Raw genomic sequence first — 22,828 nt, 5'->3', positions numbered from 1 at the left:
AAATATGGGATCAGCCAAACCTTCTGTCCAAGCCCAGTATACATGCATGCAAGTTACTGAGTACACGATACATAGTTCTCAAAGTTCCAATTTGAATTAGGAAACCTAAGTTTACTTCTCCGTCTCAACGGATAATCTTCCTGATGAGTTTACTCTGTCCCGTGTGAGGTAAGAGGGTCATATATACCAAGGAGGTCTGAGGTATTTGTGACAGCTTAAAACTTTGGACGACCGTCACATTTTACCGATCTGTCAAACTGTGTGTAATTTGTCAAATAACAAACATGAAAATACACATTAATGTATCAATTGCCGTGGTGCCCCAAGGATAAAGCAGCAAAATTCTTCTTTCATTTATGATTCGGAACCCTAGAAAACCATGAAGAAAGCTCAAACCCATAGTCTAAATTTCAACTGCATTTCTTAAAATTACTCAACATCCCATTTATTGACTTGGGGAGCCAGAAGAGTCTATGACTATCGTATATCTTATTACTGTTCCGCAGACCCACCTATCCTGTATCCTTTTCTCTATCCCAAGAAATGAGGGGTTTTCGGGTGCCTATTATCTCCAACTATTACAAACCAGTCCTTCACACTAACTTCCATACTCCCAATATCCTCTCCGATTACCTAAATCATCCTTCTTGATACACCCCGGAGATACATGATCTTCTACTCCTCCCCAAGGCCAAATAGCCACAAAGCATACTTGATCGTATGCACACTTTCCACATTCAAGCCAAGTGGTCCAATCTAATTCGTCGATCAACCCCTCGATGAGTTCCTTTCCCCTCCTTTCTCCCTTTACACTATTTCCTTCGTCATTCAGTAAATCCCTCACTTTGAACAATGTACTACAGATATTATGCGCCACCTCAAAAATAGCAGCACGAATCAAATGATCCGCCTTGGTTTCTGGTACCACCGGCTCCAAGTAGTGATTTGCACATTTCTCCACCGAAGAAGCAACGTCAGCGTTCTTATAGTCGATGTAGACATCCAACAGCAATTTGATCTCCGACTTCACCGCCTCCACGGACGTCTCGTTCTGAACCATAAATTTCAAACGATCAGAATATCTCGTGACAATCATATCCACCACGTTTTGCCAATTAATCGTCTCTCTTTTCCCATACTCTTCACTCTTAAGTAGTTCCATCACATCAGAGTGGATTCTCCCTAAATCACCCGACTCAGAAGCCGTAATCAGTCTAGGGAGCTCGGAATGAGAAGGATTAGGATTAGTAAGATTCAGTGGATAAAAGAAAGCAGAAATCATAGATGAATAGTCCACTTTTACTCTTCCTCCCATGATACCTTGATATCGATATGCAAGGGCCCTCACATATTCAAATTGAACAACGTCATTTTTTCCAAAATCTGTCTCTTCTCTTTGAGAAGCCGACATAAATTCAAGCCCCTCTTTGAAATTGCAGAGAATAATCTCAAAACCTGCTTCCATGCGAAGAAATCCCTCAACCCCCCATTGCTCGCCAATTTTACAAAGGTCGACTGCTCGGATCCAATCATTATTTGGTTCCTTGGACGTGGGTGTGAGATTGCGAATAATGTAGTCTGTGGAGTCAAGCGTCCCCATGCTTGTTTTACCAGCGGACATTCCATCGATATAGAAAAGTTTGGTGAGAGGTTTGGAGGTACGGTACGTGTGAAGATAGCCATGGCTAACTTCATCCTTGTCTTCAGAATCGTAAATACCCCCACCGTGTTTGGATTTTGGACGGTTATACATTCGTGCATGCGGAGGAGAACCTGGAGAATGTCCACTGGGACCTTTTCCTGGGCCATGACCTCCAGGACCACGTTCTCTCCTTGGATGTGCAAACACTTCGGCGTGTTCGATTTCGAAGGCTAACCATTCCATTCCTTCAACTGGCTCAGTTGTATGTGTTCCATGGTAAAACAGTGTTCCTTTTGGTACAGATGCTGGGAAGAAAGACATCCCATTGTGTTTGAGAGATGAACCCCATTGCCGCATAGACGAATGAATGGTATTGAAAATCTCATGTGAATTTGCGCGAGCATTTTCTATACTGGGGCCGTTGGATGGTTGAAGCAATAGTGGTGATTGATCGGACACAGCGCCGGCACTGATAGATAGGGGAAGTAATAGTGGAGTGAAAATTAGAGACGGTGACAGCATTTTCGCCTTCATCTCGCCTCACAATCCTTCAAGCCAAGAAGGAGAAGAACCAAAATGAACGAAAGACAAAATAGAATAGATAATAGTAAGATTCAGTGTTTAGTAAGTCAAAAACTGAGAGAAAACAACAAGCAACGAACAAATGAGACAAAGTTGCGGATACAAATACGCAGCTTACGACGACGCGTTGTCAAACATAGCTTTTGTCTTATCAATCTGATCAGTCAGGGATGTATTGTGAGATGCAGCCAATGAATGAGTGAACAAAGAGTGGAGTTCTGGAAGCTAAGATCTGTGATTGTGGGGCATGTTCTCTCGGTCCCGAGTTGCCTATGGGCACGACTCATCAGCCTGGTTCAGTCTCTACCGGCTCTGCGGTACAAATGAGTTTGGTCCAGGTTGCTGTGAACTAACAGATGGCCTGCAGATATGAACATGGTTCCGATAAAGGTAGAATGGGACACCCAGAGTAGTTATTCTCTGCTACTGTCATGCCGACCTAAGTTCGCCTTCAGCAGCCAAATAGGAATGATACTACTTGATCGACAATCTCTTCCGAAGAACAGGGCTACAGATTAGGCCGTATGATTCCGTCCCTTCTCTTAGACCGGAAATAGCGTATTGAATTTGCGACTCACAGACCGTGAAGTGGGATTCTGAGATCTCCAGTCCAATGAAATGTCAATATCCAACACAAAACCGGAAGAATGTGCATGACACACGTTGGAGATCTGGTATCAAAAACTAGATATTTCAATAGAGGTTAAGCAATAAGAGGAATAGATGTAATCAGACTTCATTTCATCATCAGTTATACCCCTTTTCCGCCATCGACATGTTATAAATCAATACCCTCCATCTCAGCCCATTGAACAATATATTTCCTCACCTACGCATACGTCTTTAGTCTCCGACGACGTAAGTGGAAGGGGATGTTTAATACTAACCTGACTGTCAGGAGCAAGTTCCAATGCAAGAAAACCATCCGCATCTTTCTTGTCTGTTTCTGCGCCAGCTTTTAGAAGAGCTACTGCGGTATCACCTATATGTGTGTTTTTAGCAAGCCATGAGTTTTTATAATAGCAATCAACCCAGCCTTGGATGGCTTCAAATTTTACAAAACTTAAGAACTGAAGAAAGACGTACCATGACCTTCAGCAACAGCATGATGAAGTGGTGTCTGCCCCGCAACATCCGCAGGATTTAGTGGACTTTTGTTCTTCAACAATAACTCAACTATTGGAGTGGAGCCAATAGCTGCTGCACGATGAATTGCGTATTGTCCACGCTTGTCCTTAACTCTACAGGATGCTGGTGGATTGTGTGAAAGTAGGACTTTGACTACCGGAAGGTTGTTTTTGGAGGTGGCAAAGTGAATTGCCGTCTAGTTGTTGATTAGACGGTAGCTTTTTGGACTATTGGGAAGGGTTTGAAAAGCCATACTTGGTCACTGAAATCTAAGAGATGGTGAGCATGATTTGAACGAAAATTCAATCCAATAAGGATGAAACTCACTCTTGGTATTTACATCCGCTTCTTTCTTCAATAACAGATTCACAATATCATCGCCCTCCTTAAGGCTGACAGCAATCATGAGTGGTGTCCATCCGGATCCGTCCTACACACTGTATCAACAGTGATTCTCGAGATCGCATAGAGCGCAAGATAAAGGGCACAAGAATATACACACCTGTACGTCCGGATCAAAATTCTTCACATTGGAAAGTAGTATGACAATATCCAAATGTCCATATGAAACAGCCCAGTGAATCGGTAATCTTTCATCTTCATCTTTCAAAAAGGCGAGTTTTGGGTTAGCCTACAATTTGTGAGTACTACTCATATTTGCATGGAGTCAAGTATCCATGAAGGGGTATTTTGGTGATCTCGTACATTAAGAAGCGATTCGACAATGGCAACTAGATTCTTGTTAGTAAGAATTTGTTTGCTACTATGTCGTGAATCAGGGTGTAGAGGAATATCGTACTTCTTCCATCACGACAAGCCTGATGAATGGCATATTTATCTTCTGAAGGCTTTTCCATATTGTTTGAATAGATTTGATGAAAATGCGATGAAGATATTACTGGGAAGAAAATTGTTGTATGATTTATTTGATGTCATGTACCTACCTATATATAAATGATGGCGTGGATAGAGGAGCCTGGGATATAATAAAGCAGCGGCAGCAATACGGCTTGTGAGGCTAGTGGCTCGTTGGTGGCCCGTGCATCCAAGGCTCATTCATGTCCATGTTCTCTTGAAGCTTTATCGCGATAAATTTCCAAATCGCAAGTCCTCACCTCACAAGCGCAACTCAACATCAACCACATATATTAACAATATGGCAACCTCAATTGCCTCCTTACCTTCAGAGGACCAAATGAAAACCCTCATAAAACAAAATGTCAAACGAACACGATCCCTTTTCGCAGATACCGAATCAATCCCCGATCCAAAATCTACAGAAACCGCAGATAAATTAGCATTAGTAGGAAGAGTACACGCCGAATACGATCATGTCCGAGAACTACCGCCTGCATTAGCTGCGAAACAAGCTGCTGCAGCTGGAAACAGGAGGAAGAAGACTAAAGTACAAGCTGCGGATGGAGAATCAGCTGCCGACAATAATACGATGAAGATGATCGAGGGAATTCCATCACGGAGTGAGAATTCTGGGGCTGGAAGTAGCACCAGTCTTATAATCAGAGGCAAAGATACGCCACCTAATGCGAACGGTCCCTCAATTTCTACAGCGCAAAGTAATCTACCATATAGCAGTTTGGTGCGCAAACAAAACTTTGTCCAGCCAAAACCAGAATGGCACGCCCCGTGGAAACTTATGCGCGTAATATCTGGACATTTGGGATGGGTACGCGCTCTTGCTGTTGAACCAGAGAATCGTTGGTTTGCATCTGGAGCTGGAGACCGCACAATTAAAATATGGGATTTGGCGACTGGAGGGTTAAAACTTACATTGACGGGACATATTTCGACAGTGAGGGGATTAGCAGTTAGTCCGAGACATCCATACTTGTTTAGTTGTGGGGAGGATAAGATGGTTAAGTGTTGGGATTTGGAGACGAATAAGGTGATACGACATTATCATGGACATTTGAGTGGTGTTTATACTTTGAGTTTACATCCTACCTTGGATGTATTGGTTACTGGAGGTAGAGATGGTGTTGCGAGAGTCTGGGATATGAGGACGAGGAGTAATATTCACGTACTCTCAGGTCATAAGGGCACAGTATCGGATCTGAAGTGTCAAGAAGCAGATCCACAAGTCATCACTTCATCTCTAGATTCCACAGTCCGATTATGGGATTTAGCAGCTGGAAAAAGCATGGGTGTACTTACACATCACAAGAAAGGTGTTCGAGCACTAGCCATCCATCCCAAAGAATTTACATTCGCAAGTGGAAGTGCGGGAAGCATTAAACAATGGAAATGCCCAGAGGGAGCCTTTATGCAAAATTTCGACGGTCAAAATGCCATTATCAACACTCTCAGCGTAAACGAAGACAACGTATTATTTTCAGGAGGAGATAACGGATCCATGTCTTTCTGGGATTGGAAAACTGGCCATAGATATCAAGCACTTGATTCTATTGCTCAACCCGGTTCGCTAGATGCAGAAGCTGGAATTTTCACCTCGTTGTTTGATAAAACGGGTTTGAGATTGATGACCGGTGAGGCGGATAAAACCAGTAAGTTCTCCCTTATGCTTATTAATTCCTTCCTTCTTCCCACTTTGTCCCGTCACCTTATCCGCACCCACATACTAGATACTAACACCACCTCCCTCCAACAGTAAAAGTATGGAAACAAGACGAACTCGCAACTCCCGAATCACACCCCCTCGAATGGAAACCCGAGCTCGGTAGACGAAAATTCTAAAAACGCACGTTTGAAATATAGCACTGGCACCTTGTATGTGTATAATACCTACGAAAAAAATGTAAAAGCATGGAAATGGTGGGATGGGATTGGTCATATCTCGAAGGCGTGTTGGCGTTGATGATTAACTGCGTCGTCGTATTGATTGATATAGATAGTGCATATACCATAGCCATGAATACCATTTTGTGAATTAATTCCACTGAGAAAATATACTGAGGTGTATTATTGGGTTGTTGTTCTATTACTGTGCTGTGATATACTGGCTGGTTGTTCGTGAAGATTATGGTGACATTTATGATGATATTAATGGTAATGGTGTTGGCTATCGATCCATCTATATATATTTTCTATCCCTCTCCTTTATGTATGTATATATCTATATATATTTACATCAACCCTGACACACCATCCAATATCCCACCCATCCGTCCAATTTCCAGCTCCAGCTCCAGCGTCCATCATTCCGCATTCATCATATCATATCATATCATTCATTCATCACATCAATCTCTGGATTATAGTCCAACAATCCGACAGGTAATCCGAGTATCAACCAAACAACCACAACGGTATATTCAAACAAGGATCGAGTGAAGTAACGGAGATATTAAACCACCATTCCTTACAGACCCTATTCCGCACTCGTATTCTACCCCATAAACCCCAACCCCCTAATCTCCGGATCATCCCTAAAAGCAACCTTAACATCCTCCTCCCCAATACTCAACCTAACCTTTCCCATCCTCTCCGCTTTTCGAACCTCTATTCCTATAACGCCCGCCTCCATAAGCTCCATTGCCGCTTCACCCATTCCTTGAACTCTTGCTCCTTTTCCTACTTGTGCCCCTTTCGTTTTTCCCCCGCCACCTCCCTTGTTCTCCGCACCTGCAAGTAGATACCCAACCACACTTCCCCCCGTATCCAACTTTGCCATTCTCCTACACTCATCCACCACTTCACCCACCAAACACTCACCCGTTCCCGCCCTCCTCAATCTGAGCACCAGAGCTGCAAGAAACATTTTTGTAGCCAGTGGACATGCTCTCAAATATTGTTGAAGCGGACTAGTCGTAGCTTCATTAATTGCTTTTTTAACCGTGGCTATGCTAACCACACCTTTCCCCTTCTTCTCTTCACGACCTGGAGTTTTCGAAGGCGTGTTTGGAATAGAAACGGATTCTGATTCTGCGATTTCGACGGCTCGTCGACAGATATCTAAAGCGCGGCGGGCGTCCCCGGAAACAGAGGCGACTTTGCGGGAGGCAAATTGAATCGCGTCCGGATGGATTAGGTGAGAGGGGACGTCAGCTAGACGGGAAGTTATGATGGTTTGGAGTTGCTCATGGGTGTAGCCGGGGAAGGTTATACGAGTTAGACCTAAGGTTGGATATTAATTGCAGTCCCCTGTAGGCAAACGAATTTTATACATACCAAGACGTGAAGAAATCTTATTGGAAAGAGTACGTTCAGGTAAATCCATGGTATTGGCCACGGCGAGCACGATTAGTTTTGAATGCCTCAGACCAGGCCAGTTGAAGAAATTATACATGACACTTTGGTTTTTGGTCACTAGCTGATCCAATTCGTCCATCAACACCACACATGGTTCTCTCCTAGGTGATGGCTTGCTGAATTCCCTTTCTAGTAGATCTAATGCATGACTTGGACTTACTCTGTCCCCTCTCAGAGCTTCCCACAATAATGCATATGATTGATGCGGATCAGTTACTTTCATTCCGTTAATTTCGACGAATATGAAAGGATCTAATTCGTCGGCCAGAACGGATGCATTAAGCTGTGCAACAACTTCCCGAACCGTCGCAGTTTTTCCAGTTCCTGGAGTTCCGGAGATGTAAATACAAGAGCCTGTGCCATCTGTAATAGCAGCTGCGAGATGGGTGTAGACGGATGAGAACTCTTCCTCACGACACGGGAGATTATCAGGAACGGACGATACGTGAAGACGTAATCGAGCTGTTTGAAAAGGGGAAGCATTAACGGATGGTGAGAGCATACGCATTCCTAAAGGTGTGAATTCTAGTGGCTTTTTGACGACAATTCTATGGAAAATGTCAATGAGTGGTCTCAAGAGTTGATTGGTACTACATACCTCTTATGGCTTGGAGTTAGTAGTTTGGAAGGCGTACGTGGTTTTCGAGGTGTTATAGCTTTCGTAGTCTTTTGCCTTTTCCGCGGTGTTGTAAAGATTTCTTCATCCACTTCTGAATCCTCTTGCTCAGATGCGACACTTGCGTCGTCATCATCTTCGTGCTTCTTCCTGGAAAATATAGGCTTCTTTCTCTTCTTATTTGGTATGCTATTCTCTATCTTCTCGATCAACTTTTCAACACTATCCTCCGTATTATGATATACTTCCTCCCAGATAAATTCATCTGTATATGTAACAGATTTACTGTGTAATCCTCGACGACATATGAATGTTTTCCCATTTTCTTTTCGATTTCTAGGTATTTTTCCTGTCGGATATTTGGCTTTGAAAGCTTCTTCGGATAAGATCGTAGCAATGCCATTAATGGTCGCCAGAGAGATTGTATCGGGATCAGAGGATATGTACAACTCGTTCTATAGTCATTAGCCACAGAGCCAAAATACAAGAAGTGGATTACTTACTTCCAAGAAATCTGAACGCTTCCTTGTCTTACTGTGTATATCCTTTGGGCTACTGAACCACCAGATACTGGCTTTCATTATATCAAGATATGATTCAGCATTCTCATCATAGTCCTCATCTTCCTCGAATCCTGATATAACCCCAACCCAATTTGTATTCGAAGTATCGTTATTTATCAAAACACAATCTGCAATCTTGCAGACAATTTTTCCAGCCTTAGCACCAATAATTCTCCTAGCTCCTGTGCTTCTGGAAAGTCGACGGGTTCTTTTGGCAGCTGTGCTCTCGTCCCCTCTGGCATTGGTCTGCGGCGATGAAGCAGTTTCTTCATGACTCCCGCTTTCGTATATCCATTCCCATTCTGCCTCGTCATCCGATTCTTCTTCTTCGTCTGATTCTTCGATAACCGTGCGGCCGCCTGCTAAACGTTTCCTAGCATTCTCAGCTCTTTTTAATCGTGTCTTTGCATCTGCAGGTAGAATGGTGTTGGATGATGGCAGAGTTGCCTTTGGTGGAGGCAGTATTGGTTTTGGTGACATATTAATTTTGAATGCGTTCAGTTGTTTACAATAAATTTGGCATTATTGACATATTGGAGATTAAAGCTTGACATTTGTTTTAATCTTGTACCTGAATTTAGTGTGATGCGGGGAAAGCTAGCACCACTTTGGTACTGGTGGTATGGCATGGCTTTCAGGGATGTCAAATTGGCAATGGAACTCATCCATTTCTGCAAATTGCCTCTATTTTTCAGGCTTCATTCGCTACAGCGGAATACCCAATAAGAAATACTAAGTAGGTAATTGGTACCCCCCAATTCTCTTATGCACATCTCACCAATGTTAGTAAGACTCACCTAGTATATTTGTCACCTCAGGGTCTTGAAACTCCTCATCTTTTGCTTTTGCTTCGGCATCTCACCAATCATCCCTAGTGTCTCGCTCTAGCAGCTCAGATGCGGCCGAGATTTCCGTCTTTCTGAACCAACAACAACACTTCTGCTGTTTATTATGTATCTTCCCTCATTCCCCACAACAAACACAATCATCTAGTCGGCAATGTATCGATACGTCTCAACAAGCTTCTTTGTATTACAGCTTACAACGCCTTATCTTTTTAGAAGGAAGGAAGTCCTTTCGAACTTTGAATTCTCCAGGCTATAACCAGCATTCATGAAGATCCTTATCTCTAGATCAATTAGCCATCGGTGGGTAAGTTTTCATTCTTTTCAAGCCCAAGCTTCCAGTACTGTGTATATTTGGTATTTGTCTTTGGTATGAACCGGTAGACTGACAGGCAAAATAGGCAAGATGTAGATACCTTTGTTGTATGTTGTTACATGTTTCTTTCCTACCCTAACCGAACCTGAAACTGGCGGATCGATGAAGATGCCTTTGTCAAGTCAAGCTATTTCGCAGGGTAGAGATGCACTGCCATAAGTTTTAATTGTGTGGGCTGTACCTTCATGCTTGAAGTCAAAGTATACAAACCGCAGGAATGGCATATGGAAGTTTTGATATAGGTCAGTCATGGATATTGATCTAGGCCGCTATTCTCTTGTCAAAATGAACCGTGGTTCTCCTCTGATAGCCTTGCTAGTATTGATCCTTGTTGAAGCTGAAAGGTTTTGCTTCTGCACGGAGAGACGCATGTGCATTGGAGTTACACATCATTTTCTATGTTTGTCTGATTGATAGATCTTCAGACAAAGCAATTCTATCAAGAATGGCTTTTATTTCAATAGCTTGGCTCTATTTCGCCACGATGCTACTATCATACTTTGAAGCATCCAAGCATATTGTCAAGAACACTCACCTCACATCTTCAAGGTGATGTGAATGATAACTGCAATATTTCCGTTCACTTCCATAGATTTTGAGAATAAAACAATAGCTCATCAATAATTTACTAACTATACAATAGGGTTCCTTCTTTCTGGGTACTGCCCGCTTTGCACCATCGAAAAGCCAAGTGGCAAAATGAGCCCCTGAGGACTGGATTGTTGAGGTAAGGAAAAGATACCCTTTTACTTCATGTTTACATCTCTTCTCACTTCGGATCGAATTCTATTACTTGAAGTCTCATCATATATTCTGAAAGCTTCATTTCTATCGATACCTGGAAACTTTAAAGTATACAGTACCTAGGTACTTTCACCGCTTAATTTCAGGTGCTGAGATAGTGAATTTGAGAAAGAAGGAAGTTCTCGTCATTTGTTCTTCACTCGCGTAATTATTTATTTTGGCAAGAACCTTTCTTCTCCTTCTCCTTCCTCTACTTCCTTCTTTTGTTTCTTCCTTCCTCCAACCGTTGCCATGGAAAAGTAATTCAACTTAAAACACATTTCCTCAAAACTTTTACAACCTTCTCTTTCATTTTCTAAACAATCATAATTTCAGATTCTGGAATTCTTCAATTCTTTCTTCAATTATAGAATTGATTACACCTTAGTATCACTGCCAATCTAAGTATATCATTTTCGGACCGCGCCACTATCAACAATCAAAACCTCTTCTACTGCATATCTCTCTTTAATTGGTTTGCTCTTACCCTCTACACTCAATTCACAATCTTCAAGTTTGTTAGATCTATCTGCCACCTGTTGCAATTAAATATCGCAGTATCTGTTCTACACCAGGAAGAATTCGGAAGAGAATAGATCGAAAAGATGTATTCGAACAAGATTGCAACGTATGCATAGTTTGATTTTTGTTCATATTATTTTACTAGAGTACCGCTAATTTATATCAGTTTTGAAACTCAAAATGCTGCCGTCTGGGAGAAAGATTCAGAGATAGGTGACATAGAAGAAGTACCTACTACCTCAGCAAGTGGAGTCCAAATTACATCCTTTGCGGTCCAGCGAGGATTGTCTCGTTTTAGCCCGGCGGCTAGAGGAGATAATATTGGAGGACGTGGCCGTGGACGTGGCACTAACAATAATGCTCGTGGACGCGACCGTGTAATTGATAGTGGTAGTGGCTCCAATGGTAGCCACCGCGGCGGCGGAGCTGCTCGAGGTAACTCGAGGGGCAATGTTGGTCGTGATGGGCACCATACCGCTGCCACTGGTCGTCGTAAAGGTACGTCATGGTACTTGCTGATATAATGCTACAAATTGAATACTAAAACATCTCAGAACAACTGGTCGAGAGAACTTCCCTCGGAGGACGTTCTCGCGATGGTACTGGCTTAAGCCACATACCTTCAGTTAAACATCGTGCCGACCAGGAGTTACCTCGCCGTCCGACTGTCAGGGTACGAGAGCCAGGTCTCAATTCAAGCACGGGCTGGGCCGAACCAACTCCTCTCTTGACTGACGCTCGAAGAGCACAACTCCAGTATGAGCGAGAATCACAAGCGAACACAAAACGTTTCTTGAAGAAACCCCTCGATGGGGAGGTTTTTTCGGCCATCGTAGGTCCCTAAAATCATTACTTCTGTATAATGTACATACTGAAATTTGGTAGGGGTTCTACCAATGGCCAATGCAGGAAGATAGCCCCGAGGATTTATTCCGGGAGTATCTCAAAGATCTGGACTATCTCAAGACCAATTGGAAAGTTTTTATTGATTGGAATGGTCCACGCAAATGGTTAAGAATCCGTGCATCAGATCAATCCTGTCAGACTGCAATCAATGAAGTTATCAAGGGCATCAGGCAAGCGGTGGAGAGTGGCAAGGCACGTGCGATTATGGCTACACCTTGTCATATCGTGGTTCCCCCGCGGTATTCGACCGAGTCTACTTTACTGGAAGCACTCGTCAAAGTCAATGGCCAAAAGTATGTGCATGGCCTCAAATTCTCAAAACAAGCTTCCGACGAAGAGTTGAAAAAGCAGAGTCCCTCGCGCTCCTTGAAAGTGGAAGTGACTGTCGAAAAATTCCGTGAGGAGTTGAGTAAGAGCCTCAGTGGGCTTAGTCACCTCAAAGACTGGATGCGGATGCGAGTACATTTCGGGGAATTTCATCTCACGCACTGGCAGACAGATTTGACCGACGGGAAGCAAACTTTGGATGGCTTCATCAAAATGATGAAACGTACAAGAACCAGGGGGACATTCGAAAAAGGGTAAGTTGGTGGCAAACTAGGATTATTTTCACGACTAACATCTATATAGTATCGATCCTCTAATTGTCAAGTACATGATGGACAGAGTGAAACTCAATCCCGACAATTTTAAGGTTTGGAGCGGAACAGATTACGTTCTGGCGGACGTGAAGCCAAAACATGTCGCAATCTTCATCGTACAAAACCCATCAGGTGAAAGGTTTCACATTGAGGGAGATGTCGATAAGACAGATGGAGGATACCAGTGTGGAGAGGTCAAAGTGATTGAAGAAGAACGTCGCAACAAATGTGTTGAGATTGTTACCATCGACATTGAGTAAGTTAATAGTTTATAGTTTCATGATAATTTACTAACATATATACCTATAGACAAGTTGACTGGAATCTCGAAATTATCAGCGAGACAGCTGGTACAATGTTGGATAGTTCATTCCAAGACTTGGTTCAAAGTTGCTTACAACCATTTGTTCGTACGGGCCTAAACACGCAAGGATTGGAGGAGCGTAAAGACCAGTACGACTTCATATATCCTAGAATCGCTCCATATGACCAACCTGGTTTACGTGTCGATAAGGTCACTCTCCAGAGCGTTTACAGATTCAAGACTCGTGCGGGTGGTTACTGTCTTGAATTTACCATTAACAGAGATTGGGATGGTTTAAGAACTAAACCAGAGCCAAACGTCTCTGCCGGAATTACAATGTTTCACGACCAGTGGGATGTAGATATGGAATCAAATGAACATACTATGGCAGATCGCAAATGGGAGAAAGATATGAGTAATTTCTTTCCAGATGGAGGATTTAAAGTTTTTATGGAACAGCTTGATTACCTCCTCGATGGTTTTCATCAGTCGAAGTCAAAATCAATCAGCACAGCCTAAACATCCAATTGGTATTGGACATCAAGCAAGTTCAGTTCCCTTGTTTCGGCCTGCTTGACAACCATTTTCAGGGAATCGCTTACTCAATCTCACTTTCCGAGTTCATTACATCATCTCTTTCTCATTTCTTCTCGTTGCTGATGTCAAATGAGAGGAATTACCATTGGACTTTCAATCGACCTTTACCTGGAGCCAGTTCCCCAATTGGTATTCCTCCTCGACTTGACCAATAAGACTTTTCTGGCGTCTCGAACGATTTGATTTCTACGAGACTATTTGAAATTTGGCTTTTGTTTTTTTTCCTTTTCGTCCATAGCGCAAAGATATCAAGATGTTGAAGCTGAGGCTGTACCGGCGTTTGAGCTAAGAACTTTCTGACGTAGAACTATATTTAGATATTAGCAAAAATTCAATGATTTTGTAACTGAAAAAGAAAACATACCATCTTCAACTACCCGTAAACTATTTGACTTATTATTGACTATGATTTCCAAATCCTTCAAGTTGGATCCAATTTCCTCAACCTTTGCTTCATAAAACTTTGTTGCATCTTTGGTACTCTGTAGTATGTATTAGCCTATTTGAAAAAGAAGTAGCATGTACTTTCCAGTATGGGGTGAAAGAGCAATTGAACCATACCTTCTCAACATAAAATCCAGTTCCAACATCTACAATTACATTCTCGGTATCGGCTAATTGACCGGGTACGTAGAGGGATGTTGTGAGGGGTACGAGGATTAGTTTGCCTGTGTGAAGAGGATGTTAGTCTTTTATTTTGGTTTTGTATGGGGTTTTTTGAGGTGATAGGGGAGGAGAGAACGAGAAAGGAGAAAGGAGGGGAAAAGAGGCAGGCGGAAGAGGGATGGAAGAGAAGAAAGAGGGAGGGAGAAGAGGGGGATTTGTGAAGCTCTTTCTTCCACAAGCAAGCATCTGGAAAGAATAACTTTGGCGCAAATCTCCAGACCCAGCCTCAATCATCCGCACAACCACCCGCACAACACAAATCCTCATATCCATCCTCTCCTCTCTCTGCCAATCCGCCCCTACATTCTCATCCCCAATCCTCAATCCCCAATCCTCAATCATTCAACCTCTCTCCCTCTCCACCCCAAAATATAAAATTCTGAACCCCCAATCCCAGATCAAATCCCTAACCCCCAATATCCCCCCCAATTCCAATTTCCCCCTTAACAAAACACAACCAAAAAAAAAAAAAAAAGATAAAACAAACCTTCAACCTCCTTCCCAACTCCAACCCCAATACACCTCAAACACTCACGAAACTTATTCTGCGCAGCGCGCAATTGTTGAAAGGAAGAAGTGAGATGTTCGAGTTCGTCGTCTAGTTGTTTTTTGACTTGGGTTAATTGTGGGGTGGTGAGGGTGGTTAGGTCGACTATTTTTGAGGAGGGAGGCGGAGAGGTTAGTTGGGTGGTTTGGAAGCTGGAGGGAGGAGAGGAGGGGAGGGGTGGTTCTGAAGGGTGGTTCTGAGGGGGAGGGGAGAGAGGGGGGGAGGAGAGGGGGAAGAAAGGTAAGAGGGGCTTTGAGGGGGGTGAGGGGGGTGAGGGGGGAGGGGAACAGGAGATACGAACTTTGTTGAGATTTTTGAGACATATTTTCTTTGCTTTCTTTGCTTTATTTCGTTTCCCCGTTTTCTTTCTTTCCCCTCGTCTATCCTTAACAATCAACCAACAATTTGATTTGAACTTCGAAAATGTAGGTGATGTAGGTAGGCTATGTATGACAAGCAGAGGATTCAATAGTATGCGAACAGTAAAAGTTTCGAGAGTTGAGAGTTCTTAAATCTCCGTATGTATGTACTGAGTGATCGCGGGATGGAGTTTCTTAGGTATGGTATGGATGGTAAGGTTATGTTTGATATCTACCTACTCCTACCTAGGACGTACTTGGGAAATAATTATTTCGGAGGTTAGTAATGGTGGGGTGTGATTAGTCAGCTGTGGCTGAAGCCACAGCTACGTAGTAGACGGGTATGTTTTAAAGTAAGAAGCATCAGGAGGTGCGGGGATTGAGTTGATGGGAGATACTGATGATAATTTTGGAAATTCTTCAACTATATATTCTTTATAGACGTCCTCAATTTATTGCTGAAGAGTGATCTCTACTTCAGAACTAGATACAAGTAGGAATAAAACGACTCTATCGATATTTTCGAGAGTATATTTCTCGAACGCCATCCAATGCTCCGTCTCTCCATGATAATCCACTATCCATTTTCCACCTAACGCCATGATTAATCCATAAATTCGTTAACCAACGAACCTTCCCATGATTCACAATTTATACTTAAAATCCTATTCCATTGTCTCCTTCAGGTTGGAATAACCTCACTAATCCCATTGCTGCAGCTGCCGCTACACTGCCCACAATCACCATTTCTACACCACCTTGACAATTCCTTCGAATACATTTCCCCTCTTTAAAACCTGTTATCGTACCTGTTTTCACATATCCGAAAACAAATAATGTAATCACCATTACCACAATCGAGATGTATAATCCTTGATAAACGTGGGTTACGAAAAGGTAAGGTAATAAAGGTAATAAGCCACCGAGAAAATATCCAAGAGAGATTGTAAGAGCAGATGTAAAGGCACGAGATGTAGCGGGTTCTTCTTCGCAGTGTTGGAATTGCATCACAAAGTCGGTGAGAAGATCCGTAGAACAATTGGCAAGGTGGGTAGTGAGATCTTCGATAATGTGCTTGGGTAAATTGTATGGCTCGAATACTTCCTTGAGATCGGACAGTACGCCTTGAAGATCGGTTTCTATTCGTTTTATCGTCTTTTCTCGTTTGGCATGATATGATGCACTGATGAAATTGTTAGTCAATTCTACTTTTGAAGTAAATGACGCTCCGCTGGCCCTCCCGGGGCCACTGCCGTGGAGGCAGACTATTTGATGATAACTTCATATCACTCAAATATCTTTCCCAGCAAAATCAAAGGGTAACTTACAGTTCACTCTTAGCAGCAAGATATCCACCCAAACCCATAGAAATAGCCCCAGCAATCAATTCGGCCATTCCACCGCCAATAACAACCTTCGAATCTCCAAAAGCCGATAATCCAGCTGTCAAAGCAAATGGTACTGTCAAACCATCACTCAGACCAATTGTCGCATCTGAAATAACTCTCGCATCAATTCTCCATCCTTTCTTCCTTGATGATTTTTCCGATCTCGAATCTTGGGATTCTAAATCTAATGTACTTTCATCATCATCATGATTTCTTTCGACGGATTCCGAACTGGGATTAGTGTCGCCATTGGATGATAGGAGGGGTTGTCTAGAGGTAGTGTAATCGATTTCTGGTATCCTCGGTTCTCGATTTGATTTAGGTTGTTTAGGAATGACCTCTTGGTAAAAGAAGAGGTTTTTTAAAGTAACTAAAACCATAACTGCGGTAGGTGATGTGTGGTTTGATGTTGTGTTCGTTTTCTTTTCACAATTGGTTGTGGAAGTTTCAGTACGAGAGGACAAGTGGTACTTGTGATGTCATTCAATGAAAATGTCTCTCTAGAATAGTAATTTCAGAGATGAAAAAGAGTATATGCTTTTTCTGATTCTCGATCTTGACTTTCTGACTGTTTGCACCTTATTGGATATAATTCCTTGTTGGTTTCGGATTGGGAATTGGATTAAAAAGGGAGACCTTCTCTAGATCTTTATATGTTGGATAGTATATATCAATCAATTAATAGCTTAGGAGCTTATACAAATGAAGTGGAGAAAAGTGGAAACTTTTGGGATCCATTTTAATGATCAATTTATTAGTGGCTGGTTGGTTTGACTTCAACCACGATCATAATTCAAAGGTGCTTGTTTGAACATTTACAGAGTAGAGCTTGCTGACCATTAATTATCTCTCTTTTGATTCGTTGAACGTGGGTAATGCATGAATGGTGATTGGTTGATTAGTCTTGACACTCACTTATGGGGCAAATATTAGTTTCTTTGTGCGTCAATAAATGGATCATTCCCGCTTGCGCTTATCCTAAAGTAGATAATAAGAAGACCCATAATTGAAAGCGGGGAATTCGGCAAATATAATTACTATTGTGGGTAGAATATCTAAAAAAACTTGGATGAGAAATGGAACATTGGAAACTTGAATTGGGGCCTATGATATTCTATCTCCTTATATTTCAATTTCTGGCTGCTGGACTTTAATATTAGATTTCCATATTGATTGAAAGTTTCTGGTGCGAAGCAAAAAATACTCCGTGCACCACCAACAACAGGAACACAATCCACAATCCAAACGCATTGATCGACCCGGAGCTCCAAACAAATATAAAAAATTCAGGGATCCAAGATACCTTAGCTCCTGTGATACCCCCCTTGCTTGTTAATATCCGTTATGCCATTGGCTCTTTGACGGCTTTATTACAAAACATGCCATGAGATTGGTTGAATACATTTGCCCTACCAACATCAAGCTTTCCAACGCGCGTATGAAAGACCCTCGAGGCTTGAAAAAGACCTAGAAGGCTGACATATCCTGGTTGTCTAGAACAACTTGTGTTGTGAAAGATTTTTATATGCTTACAACAGGACTCACGGTCTCGAACAAGATATTATGAATACTCCGAAACTCCGAAGCCATAAAGATGATGAAGGCGTGTTTTCGGATTTCACTTGTGTAAGATGACGAAGTTGCATAAACGGTGAAGGAGAGAGCAATGATATCATTAATCTGTTACGTGTAAAACTCTCCTGGATATTCCATGGCCAATTCCTCCAAAGGCTTGATGTTTGCTTGCCAGTATCTCCTCCCATAATACCATGTTGTGCATAGATTTGCCACCAAAGAAACGTGATAAGAGAAGTCTCTCCATATCAATGTCTTCCCACCCCATTCTAAGCACCACCTTCTCTCTTAGCATACTCCTCCTCAATTCTCTCCTCATACAGTCTATCAGCCTCTAGTTGAGCCTCGGATTTCTGTCCTGTCTGTGTTGATTGATCATTTGAGGTATTTGCCGTAGTGAAGTTTGATACCTCGTTGGTAGAGGTTGAAGGAGTTTCAGTAAACGATGGCATTTTGTATGAGGATTTTCTGGAGGTTGATGATTTGTTTTGTGATAATCTCTTGTGATAGAGGATGAATAAAGTGACTGGATGATGGATATAAATACTGGAAGTCGAAAGCTTGAAGAGAGCTTCTTATGCGATATGTGTGGCGGTGGCTGTGCATTGTGGCGTGAAAAGTATTAGGTAATAAAGGGGAACTTCTCGTTCCACGTACTTCTTTTTCAATGAGAAGGACAGGCTCGAGTTCTATGAATTGTGACCTTTTGTCCGATTCTTTCCGCAAGTATGGCAATGTATTGATATGGAGTGCATTTCATCTATTTGCCCACAATATCAAAGTTCGAGTTCAAGGGAAAAACATACAACTGCATCACAAGCAGGGGAGCATGGTCATTGGGTTTCATACTCTTAACCTACAAGGGCAGCTTTAATTCTTACGTACCGTCTCTAGCTTTTAGACAAGTATGACTTAGAATAGCATAAGTACATATACATAAAACATTGAATCTCTTGCTTCTCTAATGCCTTCTACTAAAGTTCATCACGGCCCTAAATATCCACCCCGCTGATCCCTCCGCTTCCCCGTTCACCTGCGACATCGAACTACTACCTCCCCATTTCCTTATATATGATTCAATCTACATGACTCATCCCCGTATCTCTGTATACAGTATACTTGGTTGATTCCACAGGAGCCTCTTTAGAAGTGATGCAATGTACATTATTGTGTCCAAGTGGCTCATAATCGTGGTTCGTCGTCTTCTTTATCTAGAATTGTTATGGCGGCGGAGCCCTGCATCTCTCTACGGGGCGGCTTCTGGAGCTGTTCATTGATTTGCACAGTTGGACTGGCTTGTTCTAAATAGGTTAGATAATTGGGAGAGGATATGCGTGGGATGATAGGCGTGTTGATAAGTACCTCGAATTTGGTATGGTAGCACACAAGTGTACTATGTGACAAGTGGTAGGGTAGCTCACTATATATCACCAAGGCCTGGAGTACAAATGATGTTTGCCGTGTACCATGCTCTGTACTAATATCTTACAATCGCTGGAAGGATGAAGGGTAGCGCGTCTATCTCCTGAACATATACCGCAGACTTCACTCTGCTGATTCAAGCGATGCTTCCTATCTCCGGAATCAAAGTTTCGAATTTACTGGACCGTCATAGTTTGAGATTGGTTACATGCAACAGATCAAACTCAGCGAGCTCCTCGGCGTGGTTTCATAGGCCAACATGTAATATTTCTGGTTTCTGGTTTCTGGTTCTTGGCCAACATAGTATACTTAGCTTGTCGGGTAGTAAATAATAGCAGATGATTCTAAACCTAATTACATCCAGAGCCAGATCATACCTGTTTTGAGTACGGGGGTTAGCATTCAACTGATGTTTCACCTCTTGTCTGTGGATATCACTTGACTGCACATGTCGCTGGGCATTCATTGGGGTTTCCTTCACAATACAAAGACTCTACCATTAAGGTATCTATACAAAGCCAATTTCAAGGGTACTTCTAGCATTGTAGATTTATTATATTTCGGTATCAGCCAGAAACGTATGTATTGGAGCTCTGGGAGATGAAATAAAATAAAATAATATATAAATCAAAATATAAGTTGATGTAATCAAGATCGAACGATATCTTCGGCATGTACGACTGTAATTATTATATAAAAACACCGAGTTAGAGAAATAAACTTCTATATATTTTTATAAGAATACCTCTATCTCCCTGTTAGTATAAATAAAGTTTATTGAGCTCGCGCTCCCTGCCCCCAAATAATGAATTCTTGGTAATCTTACAAAATAAACAAGATAATCTAGAGATTGAAGAAATATTATAGAGAGTATACATCTTCAATCGGAATATTTTCAATTAATGATCTCTGATTAGAAAAGATAATATAAATAAATAAACAACTTTAATCGTGAGCATAAGAGGAGGAATTCAGAATCTCAACTGAGAGAACCCCAAGCCGAGAAGAGAGAATGTTAATCAAAATTTATAATGTAAAATAAAAATATAAAAGAAATTATTTTATTAAAATATTATATATTCTCATATTTTTTTTATATTTATAAAAAGGAAATAAATTGAAGAGATTTAAAAGCTTTTACATATTAATTTTATAATTAATCCATTATTTTAAAATTTGATAATTTAATAATTATTTATTTAATATAGATGTAACGATATGTTACGAGGGTAGCCGTCTAGATCGCGTCGAAGTGCTCTAGGCTCTCGAGGTAGGTTTATAACTAGGCGTCAAGTAGGGACTTAAAGTAATGACAATAATGATATGCTATTCGTAACTGATAGTAGAGTATACTAAATGATTGATCTTGAGCACGAAGCTCTATACAAAGGAAATCCATCTAGATTATATAGACCTTCGTACCGATGGTTACTCAGTAGGATCAATGCGGCTCAGTACTGAGCTCACTGATCCTTACTGAGCTAGTCACGTGATGTTGATTGCACGTGAGGGTTTCTTGTTACTCGGCGTAACATATCACTGGTATTCACTTGGAAGTGAAGTCGTTACTAGATCAAGTAGAATGTAGGTAAACTAATTGATAACTAAGTTGAGCACGAAGCTCCTAAACTATGAAACTACTCTGACTATATAATGATCGATAAAGGGAGCCCCCAGGAGCTTTCTGGCTCCTCAGGGCTCCTTATCACGTGATTCCTTTTCATCCCAGGACACTAATCCTAATGATGAATCGTGACAATAGAGTTAATAAGAATATATAATAATTGAGAGAATAAAAAATGTTTAAGTCTTAAGCAACTATTTAAAAGGTCTACTTTGAGAGCTCCTCCGGTGATACTTATAAAATGAGTTCATACGGTGAAAGTGATATTAAATATAATATTCGATATGTTTTATTATACATCTAAATATAAGCAGCTGTTTAATTGATGAGATCAATGTTAAATAGATGTTGTACCTAGCAGATCTATACAGAACTTATAAGAAATAATAAAAGATATAATCTTTCAAAAAAAATCAAATTCCTTTACTAGTAATTATATTTAACCTCAATAACTTGAATAGCCTCAAAGATCTCTTCTTCCGAACTGTCTCCCGTATCCCATATCCCATATCCCATATCACTTATATCTTTTTATATCTTCTTCTATTTTTAAGGCTTTTTACACACCCTACAAAACTTCCCTCCTATTATCAGAGAATCCTCTATCAGAAAATCCATTCTATTTATATCACCTCCTCAACTCCTCTATAGCACCTACACCCTCTAAAGTCATTGCATTCCCTCAATACTCCCAAGCACTACATATACCCGAAAAATGATAAATCCTATAACATCAAAATATCTCATCTCCAACTCTTATATCAGCCCAATCACCCGTCAACTCACATACACAAACTCTTTTTCCACCCTTCTCCTTTTCTCCGTGGAATAGACGAGAAGTTCGAATATCTCCCGTATGTTGACCAATACTTGTACACATATATACCAATCCAAAATACCTACTTATATATATACCCTCTATTACAATATCATCCTCAATATCGGTACAAAAACAAATCAAAAGCCCTAATGACCGTATAATATAAAAAGTTCATTACATGAAAAAGTCCAACTCGGAACTCAAATCCGAAAGTCCAAAGTCTAAGTCCAAAGTTCAAATCTAAATTTTTATCCAAATACACTTATATATCTATGTATTTATATACTTATATAATAGATTTAAACAAATCTAAGTATAGGAAATTCCTCTCTTCCCTCAAGCACTTACTCACTTCATACAATATAATCTACTTCCCTCGCCCCAGTGGCGGTAAAGATCAACTAATAATCAAACACAATTACAATTACAATCTTTTATAATTATTAAAAAAAGAAAATACCAATAAATAAACACTTCTATCATCAAACCACCGCACTATCAAACCTATCACAATTTAAACCAGACATTAAAATCTAATAAATAATCATACACCTAACTATCTACCTCTAATCCAGATATTATAATATAGTAATATAATGGTGGAAAATATTTATACACTCAAATATATTAAAGAAAGAAGAATATGATATATAAGATTTAATATATCATTTTCAATATCCAAGACTCGATATTAA

At 41.1% G+C, this 22,828-nt stretch overlaps 9 protein-coding genes across 9 annotated transcripts; 2 read left to right on the top strand and 7 right to left on the bottom strand.

Moving 5' to 3' along the window:
- Positions 1 to 598: 598 nt before the first annotated feature.
- Positions 599 to 1,963, bottom strand: SS1G_06917 (hypothetical protein; the record flags this gene model as incomplete). Its single annotated transcript, XM_001592626.1, has 1 exon — positions 599 to 1,963. One exon carries the CDS (start codon positions 1,961 to 1,963, stop codon positions 599 to 601), a length of 1,365 nt encoding a protein of 454 aa, XP_001592676.1.
- A 1,039-nt stretch (positions 1,964 to 3,002) lies between these two features.
- Positions 3,003 to 4,209, bottom strand: SS1G_06916 (hypothetical protein; the record flags this gene model as incomplete). Its single annotated transcript, XM_001592625.1, has 8 exons — positions 3,003 to 3,053; positions 3,112 to 3,206; positions 3,311 to 3,548; positions 3,608 to 3,621; positions 3,680 to 3,782; positions 3,855 to 3,983; positions 4,058 to 4,083; positions 4,152 to 4,209. The coding sequence occupies 8 exons, from the start codon at positions 4,207 to 4,209 to the stop codon at positions 3,003 to 3,005; spliced, it is 714 nt and encodes a 237-aa protein (XP_001592675.1).
- Positions 4,210 to 4,508: 299 nt separating this feature from the next.
- SS1G_06915 (hypothetical protein) lies at positions 4,509 to 6,064 on the top strand (the record flags this gene model as incomplete). Its single annotated transcript, XM_001592624.1, has 2 exons — positions 4,509 to 5,874; positions 5,979 to 6,064. The coding sequence occupies 2 exons, from the start codon at positions 4,509 to 4,511 to the stop codon at positions 6,062 to 6,064; spliced, it is 1,452 nt and encodes a 483-aa protein (XP_001592674.1).
- Positions 6,065 to 6,716: 652 nt separating this feature from the next.
- Positions 6,717 to 9,238, bottom strand: SS1G_06914 (hypothetical protein; the record flags this gene model as incomplete). Its single annotated transcript, XM_001592623.1, has 4 exons — positions 6,717 to 7,444; positions 7,499 to 8,127; positions 8,178 to 8,650; positions 8,699 to 9,238. 4 exons carry the CDS (start codon positions 9,236 to 9,238, stop codon positions 6,717 to 6,719), a joined length of 2,370 nt encoding a protein of 789 aa, XP_001592673.1.
- Positions 9,239 to 9,927: 689 nt separating this feature from the next.
- On the bottom strand, positions 9,928 to 10,203 carry SS1G_06913 (predicted protein; the record flags this gene model as incomplete). Its single annotated transcript, XM_001592622.1, has 2 exons — positions 9,928 to 10,091; positions 10,161 to 10,203. 2 exons carry the CDS (start codon positions 10,201 to 10,203, stop codon positions 9,928 to 9,930), a joined length of 207 nt encoding a protein of 68 aa, XP_001592672.1.
- Positions 10,204 to 11,367: 1,164 nt separating this feature from the next.
- On the top strand, positions 11,368 to 13,654 carry SS1G_06912 (predicted protein; the record flags this gene model as incomplete). The annotated part of the gene is made up of 6 exons (XM_001592621.1): positions 11,368 to 11,390; positions 11,451 to 11,782; positions 11,839 to 12,116; positions 12,170 to 12,771; positions 12,821 to 13,087; positions 13,141 to 13,654. 6 exons carry the CDS (start codon positions 11,368 to 11,370, stop codon positions 13,652 to 13,654), a joined length of 2,016 nt encoding a protein of 671 aa, XP_001592671.1.
- A 326-nt stretch (positions 13,655 to 13,980) lies between these two features.
- SS1G_06911 (hypothetical protein) lies at positions 13,981 to 15,268 on the bottom strand (the record flags this gene model as incomplete). Its single annotated transcript, XM_001592620.1, has 5 exons — positions 13,981 to 14,039; positions 14,097 to 14,214; positions 14,294 to 14,400; positions 14,886 to 15,050; positions 15,247 to 15,268. 5 exons carry the CDS (start codon positions 15,266 to 15,268, stop codon positions 13,981 to 13,983), a joined length of 471 nt encoding a protein of 156 aa, XP_001592670.1.
- Positions 15,269 to 15,961: 693 nt separating this feature from the next.
- SS1G_06910 (hypothetical protein) lies at positions 15,962 to 17,072 on the bottom strand (the record flags this gene model as incomplete). The annotated part of the gene is made up of 2 exons (XM_001592619.1): positions 15,962 to 16,487; positions 16,633 to 17,072. 2 exons carry the CDS (start codon positions 17,070 to 17,072, stop codon positions 15,962 to 15,964), a joined length of 966 nt encoding a protein of 321 aa, XP_001592669.1.
- A 1,464-nt stretch (positions 17,073 to 18,536) lies between these two features.
- SS1G_06909 (predicted protein) lies at positions 18,537 to 18,719 on the bottom strand (the record flags this gene model as incomplete). Its single annotated transcript, XM_001592618.1, has 1 exon — positions 18,537 to 18,719. The coding sequence occupies one exon, from the start codon at positions 18,717 to 18,719 to the stop codon at positions 18,537 to 18,539; it is 183 nt and encodes a 60-aa protein (XP_001592668.1).
- Positions 18,720 to 22,828: the final 4,109 nt, after the last annotated feature.

This window comes from Sclerotinia sclerotiorum, genomic scaffold (genome assembly GCF_000146945.2).
Source record: "Sclerotinia sclerotiorum 1980 UF-70 scaffold_8 genomic scaffold, whole genome shotgun sequence".
Taxonomy (NCBI): Eukaryota; Fungi; Ascomycota; class Leotiomycetes; order Helotiales; family Sclerotiniaceae; genus Sclerotinia; species Sclerotinia sclerotiorum.
Note: the sequence above shows the minus strand (reverse complement) of the source record. Positions and strands in the feature narration are given on the sequence as shown.